The sequence below is a fragment of the Thalassophryne amazonica genome, chromosome 13 (genome assembly GCF_902500255.1).
Source record: "Thalassophryne amazonica chromosome 13, fThaAma1.1, whole genome shotgun sequence".
NCBI lineage: Eukaryota > Metazoa > Chordata > Actinopteri > Batrachoidiformes > Batrachoididae > Thalassophryne > Thalassophryne amazonica.
Genome location: NC_047115.1, coordinates 69,210,395 through 69,225,693, shown reverse-complemented (window position 1 = coordinate 69,225,693; position 15,299 = coordinate 69,210,395). Strand labels below are relative to the sequence as shown.

Below are 15,299 nucleotides of genomic sequence, written 5' to 3'. Positions count from 1 at the left end.
TATGCACCCTGGGGATAAAGATGGGCTCCAGTGGGCCTCAGGACCAGCACAGGACTTAACTTCTTCACAATGAATATCGCATCCCATTGAAAATAGTATCTTACATTGCATTAGTTCAGTCATATCACCATAAACAGATGCATTAGTTCTGAAGGAAGTTGTAGTCTCATACACTTTGAAGAAATGCTTAGTTGTCACAGTAGCTGTTTCATGTGCCAGCTGGTACAAATAAAGGTTTGCACTTTAAAGAAGTATTTACAATCTGAAGTTGCATATCAGCTCTGGCAAATGCTGCGTTCCTTTTACCTTAGAGGTCATTAAGTCATACCTGGGCATGACATCACACCAGAGGTAAATGCCTTCCGTTTTCTGCACAGCTCTGCAAATCGGAAAATAAGATGGACGCCTCCAAGATTTTGGAGCGTGGAGTGCTACAAACAAAATATTCGGTCCACCAGAGTCTTTATTTATGCAAGAGAACAGATGGTGCACAAGTTGCATTAATGTTTTAATATACTGTTCAGTTTGTGAAGTGGTGTACACAGTTATTGTTAGCAACCAGAACACTTAATATTTCACACAGAAAAATATTGCAGCAACATATACACAGACACTGGTAGGATAGTGCTGTGTGCACAATTTATTAAACTGGACACAAAAAAGACAGAAGTGCTAAAAACTTTAACGACAACTTTCACTAGTTTTGCTGCTGGGAACAGCCATGTTGCATTTTAAATCTGAGTATGTGGGGTAAGCGGAACACAGCTTTTGCCAGAGTTGATGTGCAACTGCAGATTGTAATTATTTATTTAAAGAGCAAAAACATTATAGTTAGATTACACAGAGTGGCCAGGACAGTCCTACATGGCTAACATAAGGAATAGCACTTGCATTTTTATCGTGAATTGAAACTCACTCCTCTAACAGATGTGGCTCTTTTAAGTGCTTTGGTAAATTTGAGGTGTCCTTTGGTCTGTAATGTAAGATGGTACATTTGCAAATGCTTTTGCAAATCAATTTGTTTGTTCACTTCAGACACACAGTGCTTTGTCTTAGTCTTTTTAAAAACTTTTTCTTTGTTTGTTTGAATGGGAGAGACTGCTGTAGTGGCAGTTGTTTTTCTGTGCTTGGTATTTAATGGCAGTTCCAGAAGAATGGCATCCTTGTACTTCTGAGACAGCAGAAAAACTAGTTATGTTTTCAGAATTTTAGTACTAACCTGGTGTTGAAGTATCCGTTATTGTGGCACTCCAAGGAAAGAAAAGTCAGAAATCACAGATTTTTTTTATTATTTTTATTTTTAATTACAAGCACATGAACATGTACAGTTGTGTGACAAGAGTTCAGCTGGACCATAGTGCATGGACCATGGAACACTTTCAGCTGTGCTTAACATGAAAACACATGAATAAAGTATTTCTTTTATTACTGAACAGGTCTCAATGAGTTTCTGAAAATATTGACTAAAAAGCTGTCACAGCTGTGAGTAAAGCATAATGTTGGTTTTCTTGAACAGATAAATGTGAGGTGGCTGCCTCAGTCTCAGCTGGTGTCAAGTAATGTCACAGTCTCATTTGTTTTTCAGTGACACGTTTATTATTTCACAGCTTTAAAATCATCACAGGTGCAAGCGCACATTTATTTGATCAGCATATGTGGGCAGAGCACAAAAGTTCACAACACCTAGAACAAAGTATTTTACAGAAATGTATTAGTCAGTTCATCTGGTAAGTTTTTGACAGTGTCACAGAGTTCAATTTAATGTCATTCCTCTATTTAAAAGCAATAATAAAACATAAACTGAACATAGATTTTACATACCTGTCGCATCCTTGGAATCATGGAATCTCTCCGTACATATGTGTGGATTATCGACAAACTTGAAATGCATCTCCTGGGACAATTACAGCCTTTTATCTTTTTCCATCAGTATTTGAAGTGCACATTCGGTGAATCCTGTGTCATGAAGGAGTGTTTGGTATGACCTCACTAGCAGAGTGATTAGAGTCAAAGGAACAGTTAACCATCACATAACATTTTCGTTGGTAATATAAAAATAAAAGCTGGAGTCACAGCGCGAACGGTCCCCCTAAAAATTGTTCCCCACAATGACGCAGTTTTTGGATTAACACCTCGTTTGTGCTTCAAACTGCACTCCAGTCATCATCTGTCTCAGCGACAGATATCTGAAGCTTTTGTACAGCAATCATTTCCACATAAATTCAGCATTATTTCATCATAAAAGCAGGGAAGTGATCAGAGTGCCTCGGCTAACCGATCTGCTAGCTCATGCGTTCACTGCACGTCGGACATTTCAAAAACATCACAGAATTTCACCTTGTTTCTGCTTAAAGTGGCCTCGTTTTTGCTTAAGTGACATTAGAATTATTTAAGAGGTTTTACCTTCATTATCTGATGGTTAATAATCCCATTAATCCATTTGATTGTGCTGGGTGAAGAGACTCCCAGATGTGCTGCTGTGGTCTGAAGCGACGCATGCGCAGATGCAAAAGGTGGACCGTATTTTAGGGGCGGACTGTTTGGTCTGTGACACCGGTCAAAGAAAAAGACACAGAGCAGTGTTAGATTAAACTGAGTGTTAAAATGAAGTTGTTCAATGAAAGTTTCAAGACTTGTCACACTGATACCTTCTTCTGTGTGCTAGCACCACAGCAACTCATTGTTATACTGACATACACTGATCAAATAATTTGTAGCACAATGCTATTATAATGTAAAAGTAGTAAGTCCCTTCGGCTGCTCCCTTGTTTGCACTCGGGGTCGCCACAGCAAATCCAAGGTGGATCTGCATGTTGAATTGGCACAGGTTTTACGCCGGATGCCCTTCCTGACGCAACTCCACATTACATGGAGAAATGTGGTAGGGGTGGGATTTGAACCCGCAGCCTTCTGAACTGAAACCAAGCGCATTAACCACTTGGCCACCACCCCTGCCACAATACTATTATAATGAATATAAGTAATTTATTTGGTTTCTCCAGCAAGTAATGTTAGTCCTTATTGCCAAAATATATACTATTAAAAATATAAGGAACACTTTTTAATCAGAGTATAGCATTAAGTCAGTTTAACTTCTGGGATATTGATCTGGTCAATTAATTAGCAGAGGGAGTTGTTTATCAGTTTCAGCTGCTTTGGTGTTAATGAAATTAACAACAGATACACAAGAGGGGCAAACAGTGAGGACAACACCCAAACAGAAATGTTTACAGGTGGAGGCCACTGACACCTTTTTCCCTTCTCGTCTTTTCTGGCTGTTTTTTTTACTAGTTTTGTATTTGGCTGGGGTCAGTGTCACTCCTGGTAGCATGGTGTGGTACCTGGACCCTACAGAGGTTGCAGAAGTAGTCCAACTCCTATAGGATTGCACATCAATACATGCAAGCATGGAGGAGATTCCAGGAAACAGGCAGTTACTCTAGAGCTGGACAGGGCCGTAGAAGGTCCTTAATCCATCAGCAGGACCGGTCTCTGCTCCTTTGTGCAAGGAGGAACAGGTCAGAGCCTCAACCAAAATGACCTCCAGCAGGCCACTGGTGTGAATGTCTCTGACAAAACACTAGAAACAGACTTCATGAGGGTGGTCTGAGGGCCAGATGTGCTGTAGCCGATTGTCGCCAATCGAACGGTCCCCCCCTAAAATATTCATCTGCACATGCATCATTTCAGAGCATCAGCATCGTCATTTCTAAGCATCAGCTGTGATCCACCGATTATCACCTTGTTCTATTTAAAACTGCACTCCAGTCATCATTGATCTCGGCGACAGATATCTGAAGCTTTTGTACAACAATCATTTCCACAAAAAATCATCCTTATTTCATAGTAAAAGACAACAGACTGATCAGAGCACAGCTGGCGCCTACGTCATTTCGGTGCGTCAGTAGCGATAAGGAGGCAATTATCGCCTCATTTCTGCTTAAAACTGACTTTAGAATGATTTAAGAGGTTTTACCTTGTCATCTGATGGTTAATAATCACATTATTCCCTTTGATTGCTTTGAGTGAAGAGACTCAGTCTCAGACATGCTGCTGTGGTCCCAAATTACGCATCTGCAGTGAAGGTAGGGCGGACCAATTTTTAGTGGGGACCGTTCGGTCTGTGACACTGGCCCTGAAATCAGTACCATTAATTAACTCACATTTTCAAAAAAGGCTTTTTGTCCTCACAGACATAAATAAAGTTAGTGATGGACAATTTCAGTTCTGTTCCTGGTGTTGTATATTTGTAGTGCTGAACTCCAAGGATGCATTTAAGTGACATGTCTGCCAATGTCATGTTTGTTAAGAAACACACGGTTAATGTTAAAGGACAATTTGTTGTAGTCAAAAAGTGAAGTTACGTGTTTTAAGTGAAATGTTTGTGAATAAAAACAAAGCAAATGATATTGGTAGCAGTTACAGTCAAAAAGTAAGGAATCTCTGATGAAAAAAACACGAGTTCACAGTCATCATAAAACTTTAATGGTATCATTAAGTATTTGTATCAGTACTTGGTATTAACGAGTACACAAATGTATGCACTCGTACTTGTACTCAGTCTGGGAAAAAAGTGGTATTGGTGCATCCCTAATTTATATAGAACTTTCCAAAGAGTCAGAGCACTACACATAGTTAAGGCCCTGTCACACCTTGACGGTTTAGCCAGCGTATGACAATTGTATTAAAAAAAACCCGCTGACATTAAGTCTAATAAGTTAAGGATACGTTTTTTTTATAAGTTAAGAGCATATTGAAACACGCTGAAATTCGATGATATATGTCCTAATAAGCTGAGCTCCTCAAACATTTTGGGCATGCTGAAAATTTTCAGCGAATGCTGGCGTGTGACTCATGTCCCGCACATGCGGTTGTAGGTAAGTTTTGAGATTGTTGGCACACATTTCTTGTAATTTACTGATAAGTCTAAATACGTCCATTAATGCTGGCCACTGATTGGCTGAAAGCTGCGGTCCTCATGCAGATCGACTGTTTCATTCACACACGGAGTAAATCTGACCTGTTCATTTTCAGTCCAGTTGACCATCACAGATGGACATGAATCCACATAAAGCTCCTGATTTTTGAAAATGACGTCTGAAAATACTTTAATTCGTGGCTGTAAATGCAGCATTTTAAAGCAAGTCCCTCTGTCATGTTTCTACTGCAGGTGCGTTTCTCAGAGGATACCCGTGTCGCATTCTGAACACACAGAAGTGCTGTGATGATTTAAACTTTTAAAGCGCCATCGCTGTGGTGTGATCATCAGATGACCTGATCGATCAATCAGGATGATCACACCTGATTAATGCGCTGTAACCCGTTAAAGGGTCGTTGCTGTCGGTGGTCACCACACCGACAGATCGTACAGCACTTCATTCAGGTCTGATCACACAAATGTTTAAAGCAGTCGGTGCTTTAAACATTTAAAGAGACAGCACTTCATTCATTCACGGCATTGTTTGCCACAGCCAGTCGACTCGTTAGTATCCTGTACACAATGAAACTGGTCCACCAAGAAAATAAATAAATAAATAAATAAAATTATATTAAATTGCTCTGTTTCTTACATGCACCACACTGTTCAGTACTGACCAGAGCCACTGGGTTGAAACGGGACTGTTGGCATACACTGGATAATCATCAAGGTGTGACAGCTGCATTCATTTATTAGATGTACGCCAGCGTGTGCCAGCAGTTTTAATACGATCAGCATATGCAGGCTAAATGGTCAATTTTGGGGTGCTGAATCCGAATCTGAGCTTAGATTTCCTCTATCACATCACGGTTTTTTGCAGTCTGCATGTTCCTTATTGATGGATTATGCAAAAGTTGCTCATTCACTTCACGATTTGATGCCACTGTTTGTACACAAAAGCAGCTTCAAAAGCATAGTTTTTAAACCATGTTTGCGAAATGTGAACAAAGAGCTGTAATATCATTTATGGCACTGAAGAGGTGTGCAAGACTGCAGCATGTTCTTCAATGCTTGATACGAGAAGTAGCCACGAAATTAGAAAAATGGCTGTTTCCACACAAAGTAGTAAGGTTAAGAAATGTTCTCATTTTTATCATATTGACATTAGTTTCTTAACAGGAATGTTTGTTATTGTGTGACAGGTTCGGCAATTTACAGTTTAGTGAAGTCTTTGCTCTGATTATTCTTTACGCTAATGGTGTAGTTAACGTGTCTGACTTCTAAGCAAAGGAAGTGTTGCAATGACCCAGATATTTTCTGTTATATATGTGGTTGCTTCACTTTCCCACCTCAAAGATGTAACAATACTTTTTCAAAAGAGTGGACCTTGCTTATTTCAGAATACCACTTGGTGACCAGGACAAAAATTGGGTGCCTCACCAAGTTTGCACAATTTCTGTGAAAACATTGAGATCCTGGTCTCAAGGAAAGAATGCTAAGCTCAGATTTGGTGTGCCAATGGTTTGGAGGGAACCGAAAAACCACTTAGATGACTGCTACTTCTGCCTTTAAGCAGGATTTAATAAGAAAAATAAACAGCACTTGCAATACCCCAGCATACCATCTGCTATACGGTAGGTTCCCCACAGCGATGAAATACCTGTGCCCAAGCTTCCAGACATGGATGAGGACAAGTTTATTTCTTCCACGTCTTCATCCACTTATGATGATGAAGCAGAGGATATAGCGCATGAGGCATGGAGTTTCTCTGTATAGCCAGTCCGAATTGAACAATCTGATTCGAGATAACTTCCTTGGCAATAAGAAAGCTGACAATTATAAAGAGATGGTGGAGAAGCTTCTCCTCAGCCTGCAAGAACTAGGGAGGAGGACGAGCATTAAAGTGCACTACTTGCACAGCCACCTGAGCGAGTTTCCAGAGAACCTTGGTGATGTAAGTGAGGAGCAGGGTGAGTGTTTCCATCTGGATATCAAAGTGATGGAAGAACGTTACCAAGGTCGATGGAACTGCAACATGATGGCAGATTACTGCTGGAGTTTGATGAGAGATGTCCCTCATACAGTTCATATGAGATCAGCTACAAAAAGAAAATTTATGATGTCTTAATGTGACTGCTTTTGCACCAAGATATGTCTTGGATTTGTTTTAAAGTGACCGTGTTACCTTTTTGTGTATTAGCCTTACCTGTGATGAGCATAATGCTCCAGATTGTATTTTTTCAAAATATTTCACTTATTTAAAATTTGTATACTGTGGCCAATAATGCTCAAAAAGGGTGCAAGCATAAAAGTAGTTTTGGAAATGCATTCTTAAAGGAGTAGCTGCCTTCCATTGCAAACATTATTCCATATATGGGTGCTTAAACGCAATGTAATTTTTAAACTTTTGGTAAAATATATGTATATTTTTAATTTTGTTTTCATATCTCAAAAAAGTGATGTGATTCAAAATCAGATTTATTAATTTATATAGCGCCAATTCATGACGGGTCACCTCAGGGTGCTTCACACAACACAACTTAAAAAAGCAAAACAAAATAAATTAAAAGATTAAAAAAAAACAGTAAGAGATTAAAAACATAAGTAAAAAGAATGAAATAAGACACTCAGTAACATAAAATACTAGCGATAAAACAGGGAAAAACAGATGGGCAAAAACTAACACTGAATTCAGATTCAGAGCCCCCAAATGATCCAAAATCAGTTGAAAAGTCGATGCAAGAAACATCATGTTGACCAGTATAATAAAAGAATAGTCAATAACAAAAAATGCCCTACAACAATAAACAAAAATCCTGAAATGAAGAAATGATAATACAGAAATCAGGTGCGACTTCTACTTTGGTGTGATTTCAGTTTTTCCTCTTCAAAAGGCATTTTTTTTTTTTTTTTTAACAGGTGTGACTTATGCACTGGAAAATGTGGTATTCCTATTTATCTGACGTAAAATCGGTCTTCTCTGCACATACAAAAAGTTAAATCTCATGCTGTCTCTGACTGCCGTTGAGGGTAAATCCACAGCTAGTTTGTCCTTGATGCTACGGTAAGCACTGAAGGTTGAAAATGTTTAACTTTAGACAACATACCAGTGCTGGCAGAATTTTCTGTCACTTTTTCATTGAAAACGATGGAACATCCAGTTCGGTAGCGCAGCAAATGTTTCACTTTGGTTTGGTTGTCACAGTTTGGGAGAATATTTATGGTTCATGGTTTAATTAATGCAATAATACTTGAGAGCTTTCTGTGTTATCTCCAAATTATAATCCTCCAAAGACACATTTTACTGATGCCTATTGATCTCAAGATATTTCTTTTGGATCTTGGTTATCTTTTACTTTAAACCAACTGACTTTGTGTATGATTTTCTGTCATTGTCCCAGCTAAACCTGGTGGTCGTGTCAGGTGTCAGTACTTCCCCGCTGTGGACAAGGTGCTTTTTGTGGATGACTATGCAGTGGGATGCAGGAAGGACCTGAATGGCATCCTCCTCCTGGACACAGCTCTCCAGCCTCCAGTATCCAAGCCTGAAGATATGGTTCAGTTGGAGCTTCCTGTCACAGAGGTAAGTAGAAACTGCATATTAGCCAACTTTAATGATTCAGAAAGAGGGCAGGGAGCACCTTACAGAGAGAATCTTTAGTCTTTTTAAAGCTTGACATTGTTGACAGATGTCTAGGACTGAAATGACTAGTCGAGTAACTCGAATAATTCGATTACAAGAAAATGTTTGAAGCAAATACTGTGCCTTGAAGCCCTATTTAACATTGTAGTACATATGCCAGGCCTGTGTGTGGCGTTGTAACATCCCCAGAAAAAAAAACAACAAAAAAAAAACAAGTGTTTGTTTTTAAAAAAACACTGTTTCGTCCGCTGGCTACTCTCCGCTCTACATAGGGAGTGGCTGTCTGCGTGGCAGACAGCTGCTATCTCTCTCGACCCGGTCTGAGGGGCTCAACACTCCCCTCACCCTGAGCGAGTCACAGCGCCGTCCCCGGCCACACTGACAGTCTCTGGAAAAAGTCTACTCTTTCTTCTGTGTTTTGCTCAGACTCGCACTGAGTGTTTCGCTTTTTAATTTTCACTTTTTTTGGGCAACACACAACGCTTCACAAACACGTTAACTTGAATAAAATAATAATAAATAATAAAATAAATGACTACGAGGCTTGCATGTTCAACCTCCAGCTGAAATGCATATGCTGAATCGCAGGGATGATAAAAATCCACCAACCACCAACCTTTTTTAAAAAAACCCAACTTAAAAATGGTTAAATTTTACAAGTTGTGTAAAACAAAAAACAGCCACATCCCATCACCATTTCAGAAAATGTCAAGACTTTGGCCCGACTTTGGCTGAGCTCCTGACACTAGGAAAGATCCAAAACTTGGTAAAGATGTGAAAAAATGAATAATTACTCAGGGGAGCAGGAGTGGTGGCCAGGTGGTTAATGCGCTTGGTTTCAGTGCAGAAGGTTCTGGGTTCAAATCCCACCCTGCCACATTTCTCCATGTAATGTGGAGTTGCGTCAGGAAGGGCATCCCGCGTAAAACCTGTGCCAATTCACAGTGGCGACTCCCGAATGCAAACAAGGGAGCAGCCGAAGGGACTTGCTTACACAGGAAAACAGAAAGGGATACACTAAGTTTGACAATTTGTGTGATGGCGCAAGAGTAAAAACGCAAGAGTACTTCTTATCCGATTACTCGATTAATCACCAGAATAATCAATAGAATACTCGATTACTAAAATAATCGATAGCTTCAGCCCCACAGATGTTTCCTACCTCCTAAAGCAGTGTATTTGAGAAGCTGCTCTTTGTGTGAAAGTGCATACTTCCTAGGGCCAACGTTGATAGGTTGGAGCCATGATGTTGAGGTCTCTGTGTTGTCAATGTAGTCGGTGTCTATTAATATTTCATGTTTGTCAAATAACTTGAGAATGCTTTCAGCATTTGACCTGAAACCATTTGTGAGTGTTGGTTCCTTTTGATAATGGGTGCCAACACAAATCCAAGATGGTGGCTATCTTGTAGCACTCATGCGTTGTCTTGGTAATACCACGTAGTGAATGCAAAACAACAGCCTGTTGTGGAAGCTGAAATGTCAGAGCCTGTGGCGTTAGTACCCAAATCTTATGTACATTGTGGTTTTATCAGAAAGGAACATATGATTGCACTCTTTATTGGTGTAGGAAAAGCATGTGATACAACATGGTGATGACATTTTAATGATCTAACAAATGATAAAATTACCTCCTGTGAAATTTAAGGTTTTCTTCTAAATTTGCCAAGTGCTTTTTTAACAATGCGAAGAATTTCCAACACAGCATTTCTAAACATCCAAGTTTTACTTTGCACACAGAAACAAAATTATTTCACAAAAATAAATAAATAATAAATAAAATAAATACCAGGGACAAATAGGTCATGTTGAAATAAGAATAAGATGAGCTTTATTATGCTGAAGGAAGTTATTTTGCCAGAGTACCGAACAGTGGACATTTTTTTATACAATAGGTACAACAAATTTATGCGAAATAACAAGACATTTTCACAAGATATTCGCCAATATTGCATGTAACTGAATAACTCTGAATAACTCTATTATGTATTTGTCCTGCAGCAGGGGGGGAATTATAGAGTCTGATTGCTACAGGTAGGAAAGATCTCCTGCGGTGTTCTGTGGTGCACCTCCTTGGTCTCAGTCTATGGCTGAAGGTGCTCTGACAGGACATCAGTGTGGCATACAGGGGGTGGGAGGTGTTGTCCCGGGTGCTGTGCAGTTTCCTCAGCATCCTCCTCTCCGACACCTCCACCACTGACTCCAGCTCAACCTCCAGCAGAGAGCCAGCTTTCCTGATGAACTTGTTGAGTCTGTTCATGTCAGCTGCCTTCAGCCTGCTGCTTTAGCACACGACAGCGTAGAAGATGACGCTGGAGACCACTGAGTGATAAAATATCTGCAGCAATATTTTTGCAGACATTGAAAGATCTGAGCCTCCTGAGGAAGTATAGTCGGCTCTGACCTTTATTATACACAACATCTGTGTTTACAGTCCAGTCCAGTTTGTTGTCTATGTGGACACCCAGGTACTTGTAGCAATCTACAATGTCCACCTCAGTTCCATTAATGATAACTGGGTTCGGATGGGTTTTCTGTCTTCTGAAGTCCACCACCAGCTCCTTTGTCTTATATACGTTGAGCTGCAGGTGGTTGAGTCTGCACCACTTCACAAACCTGTCCACCACACTCCTGTACTCATCCTCCTGGTCCCTGCTGATGCAGCCCACAATGGCAGAGTCATCTGAAAATGTCTGCAGGTGGCAGGACTTCAACCAGATCCTGAAGTCTGAGGTGTAGCGTGTGAACAGAAAGGGAGACAGGACCGTCCCCTGTGGTGTCCCTGTGCTGCTTCTGATGGTGTTGGATGTAATGTCCCAAAGCCTCACATACTGTGAGCAGCCTGTGAGGTAGTTCGTAATTCATCCACCAGTGGAGCCTGCACCTTCATGTCACGTATCTTATCGCTGAGCAAGTCAGGTCGGATAGTGTTGAACGCCACTGGAGAAGTCCAAAGAACATGACTCTCACAGTCCTGCCTGCCTCCTTCAGGTGAGAGCATGAAGATGATGGCATCCTCCACTCCCCTCATAGACTGGTATACAAACTGCAGGGGGTCCAGTGATGGTTCGATGACTGTGCGGAGGTGCCTCAGGACGAGCCTCTCAAATGACTTCATAACATGTGATGTTAGGGCTACAAATAATCGGTATATCGTCTTATCATTCAGTATGTAAAGATTAACATGCTCAATTTTGCTGGCATCTATATCACCCTTTACTTCTGAGTTTATTGTCGACATTCCAGCGAGTTGCCCTGCTTTTTTTTTTTTTTTGTCCCTCTCAGCTTGCTGTCAGCAGGAGGCGGGGCTGTGGGTTCAGCCCAGTGTATGTTTGTGTGTGCAGCGTGTCACACACACAGCAGGCAGTGTGAGTTGCTGCACACATAGAATGAACAGCATGCTGCAGTAAACAGCCAGTCGAGTTGACTGCAAAAAGATTTGAAGCCAGAAAGCGTTGAAGAGTACATGGACTTGGTTTCAAAGCCTAATTCCACAGCTCCAGTGTGGGAACATTTTATTTGGGCGAATGAGCGACGAGAACCCAATGCCTGCACAGTCTGAGTGTGGTGCATAACAGAAGAGAGCCATTTTTAATTGCTGTTATCAATTTCAGGAGTCCATGCTATCAAACAGCACGACACATGTTCTATTGAGGACCTACAAAAGATTATTGCGTATTTAAAGCGAAGCAGTGTGTTCGTGTATTTTTTAAAACACACAGCACTGTGTGTCGATCCCTGCAGCAATCACTGGCTGCTCGCAGACTGAGAGAGGAAGTGCGCACATGAATCAGTTTTAATTGACTAATCATAAAACACCTTTTTTGGGCTGATTCTTATCAGATGAAGTCAGTTTTTATTGGTTCAACAACAGGGCACGCAGGGGATTTATCTATGTAGCTTTCAAATGTGCTTCTCCTCCACTCACTGTGATTTATTTTTTTCGGCAAATACATCAAAATAAATGTAGTTATTACTTTTAAAACGTGCAGATCCATGGGGGCGGCAAAAGGCTGTCATCACTTTTACATTAGCTCCTTTCTGTCCTGTCATACTTTAAAAGTTTTTTGCAGTGTGCAGTTGATTACACCTGCCATTCATTGAGGAAATTGTCCACCTTACCTTTGGAGGTTGTAGAAAGAAGAGCTTGTTGAGAGCCAAAAAAATAATCCAGAAAAAATTGCATAAAGACATGATGGAGAACTTTTAAAACGGTTCACGCACGTCAACGTCATTGCATGGCATGGAGTAGAGTTGCAGAAGCATAAATCAGGCTTTAGGATTACTCGCGGCTCTGTCTTAGAAAAAACAGTGATTCGATCAAATGTAATCTTATTAATGGACATGATGCCTGCCGCTTATTTAAGGCAAGCCTTTATTTTTTTCAGAGGAAGGTCCTGATTCAGGATTCCTCGTAGATTGTTCGGCGCCTCCTCACTGTAACTAATCCGTTTTATACACATAACGGATTTGGTCTGTTTATATATATATACACTCAACAAAATATAAACGCAACACTTTTGGTTTTGCTCCCATTTGTATGAGATGAACTCAAAGATCTAATATTTTTTCCACATACACAATATCACCATTTCTCTCAAATATTGTTCACAAACCAGTCTAATCTGTGATAGTGAGCACTTCTCCTTTGCTGAGATAATCCATCCCACCTCACAGGTGTGCCATACCAAGATGCTGATTAGACACCATGATTAGTGTACAGGTGTGCCTTAGACTGCCCACAATAAAAGGCCACTCTGAAAGGTGCAGTTTTATCACACAGCACAATGCCACAGATGTCGCAAGATTTGAGGGAGCGTGCAGTTGGCAATGCTGACAGCAGGAATGTCAACCAGAGCTGTTGCTCGTGTATTGAATGTTCATGTCTCTACCATAAGCCGTCTCCAAAGTCGTTTCAGAGAATTTGGCAGTACATCCAACCAGCCTCACAACCGTAGACCACATGTAACCACACCAGCCCCAGGACCTCCACATCCAGCATGTTCACCTCCAAGATCGTCTGAGACCAGCCACTCAGACAGCTGCTGAAACAATCGGTTTGCATAACCAAAGAATTTCTGCACAAACTGTCAGAAACCGTCTCAGGTAAGCTCATCTGCATGCTCGTCGTCCTCATCGGGGTCTCGACTTGAGTGGGCAAATGCTCACATTCGCTGGCGTTTGGCACATTGGAGAGGTGTTCTCTTCACGGATGATGCGAAGGAGATGTGTTGCACTGCATGAGGCAAATGGTGGTCACACCAGATACTGACTGGTATCCCCCCCCAATAAAACAAAATTGCACCTTTCAGAGTGGCCTTTTATTGTGGGCAGTCTAAGGCACACCTGTGCACTAATCATGGTGTCTAATCAGCATCTTGATATGGCACACCTGTGAGGTGGGATGGATTATCTCAGCAAAGGAGAAGTGCTCACTATCACAGATTTAGACTGGTTTGTGAACAATATTTGAGGGAAATGGTGATATTGTGTATGTGGAAAAAGTTTTAGATCTTTGAGTTCATCTCATACAAAATGGGAGCAAAACCAAAAGTGTTGCGTTTATATTTTTGTTGAGTATATATATATATATATAGGGTTCTAGCTAGGATAAAATTTTAGCATAGTGGTAATATTGAGGGAGTGAAGCGACTGGGGGGAGGGGGGCTGCAGAAGGGGGGAAGCTTTTGAAAATTCAAGCTAAAATTGGCCATTCTTGGGGTACCCAAAGGGGAAAAGCCAGGTACAACAGCCCAAGTCCCTTCATCATGTCCAGAAGGCTGGGGAAGTTTGTTGAGTGGGCAATCTCATTCTGGGTTAGCCAGTACATAGCCCTCAGTGAGGCAGTCGGAATCCGTGGACATTTTTAAGTCAAGACTTAAAACCTATTTTTATTCTCTTATGAGTAGTTTTTATTTTATGTTTTATTCTTTTACTTTTGTTTTTAATTAGGTATTTGATTTTTTTATTTTTTATTTTTTTATGTTGAACTGTTCTGTGTGAGGCACCTTGAGACAGCTTTTGTTGTAATTTGGCGCTTTTATAAGCTGATTAAATTGAAATTGAACATTTTATTGAGTCTTAAAGTAAAAGCAGCAAATCAAAGATCCACAAGCCATCACACTTCAAACTGGAGTCGCACTGCATAAACGGTTGATTACAGATGCTGTATTGAAAATCGCAACGGTCCAAAATAAGCGTAACGGTCCAAAATTATAGCGTAACAGGCCGTAACGCAAGTTTGCGCTAGCTAGAACCCTATATATATATAAAATTTGCTGGTCCACCTGAATCCTTACATGCAAGTTTTACTGTATATGTGAAAAGCAGCAGATCTCTGTGGAATTGTTGTCATCTGTAGGGCACAAACTCCACGTGAGAAAACAACATGCACAAGGGCATTGAAGCAGTTACACAGGAAAGGTGTTTTCATGTCATCTCAGCTGATCGGGCACATTTTAAACCACATGACAGACTCAGAAATGCTGCTGTCCTGTGTAAAGAGGACCTGTGGTAATATATTGTCTGACAAAATTTGTTATCATGACAGGCCAAAGTCAGACACCCACACACTTGTATACCTGTAGATATTTTGCAATAGTGACTGAACACAGTCGTTGTGGTCTCCGCATCACAGGGGAAATTTCAATTTTTAGGGCTGAAGCCTGTGCCTTAGCTTAGCTTAGCCAGATATATTGTACTTTGTCTGGAACCTCTCCATTCAAGTTTCAGTTCCAGG

The 15,299-nt window shown here is 40.7% G+C and overlaps 1 protein-coding gene across 1 annotated transcript in view; it reads left to right on the top strand.

Annotated features, from left to right (window-relative positions):
• Nucleotides 1–15,299, top strand: part of birc6 (baculoviral IAP repeat containing 6) — a 346,340-nt gene that overhangs the window by 1,610 nt on the left and 329,431 nt on the right. Inside the window, exon 2 of the mRNA XM_034184474.1 lies at nt 8,320–8,501. Coding sequence (XP_034040365.1) covers nt 8,320–8,501 — 182 coding nt within the window. The remainder of the gene's footprint in view (nt 1–8,319; nt 8,502–15,299) is intronic.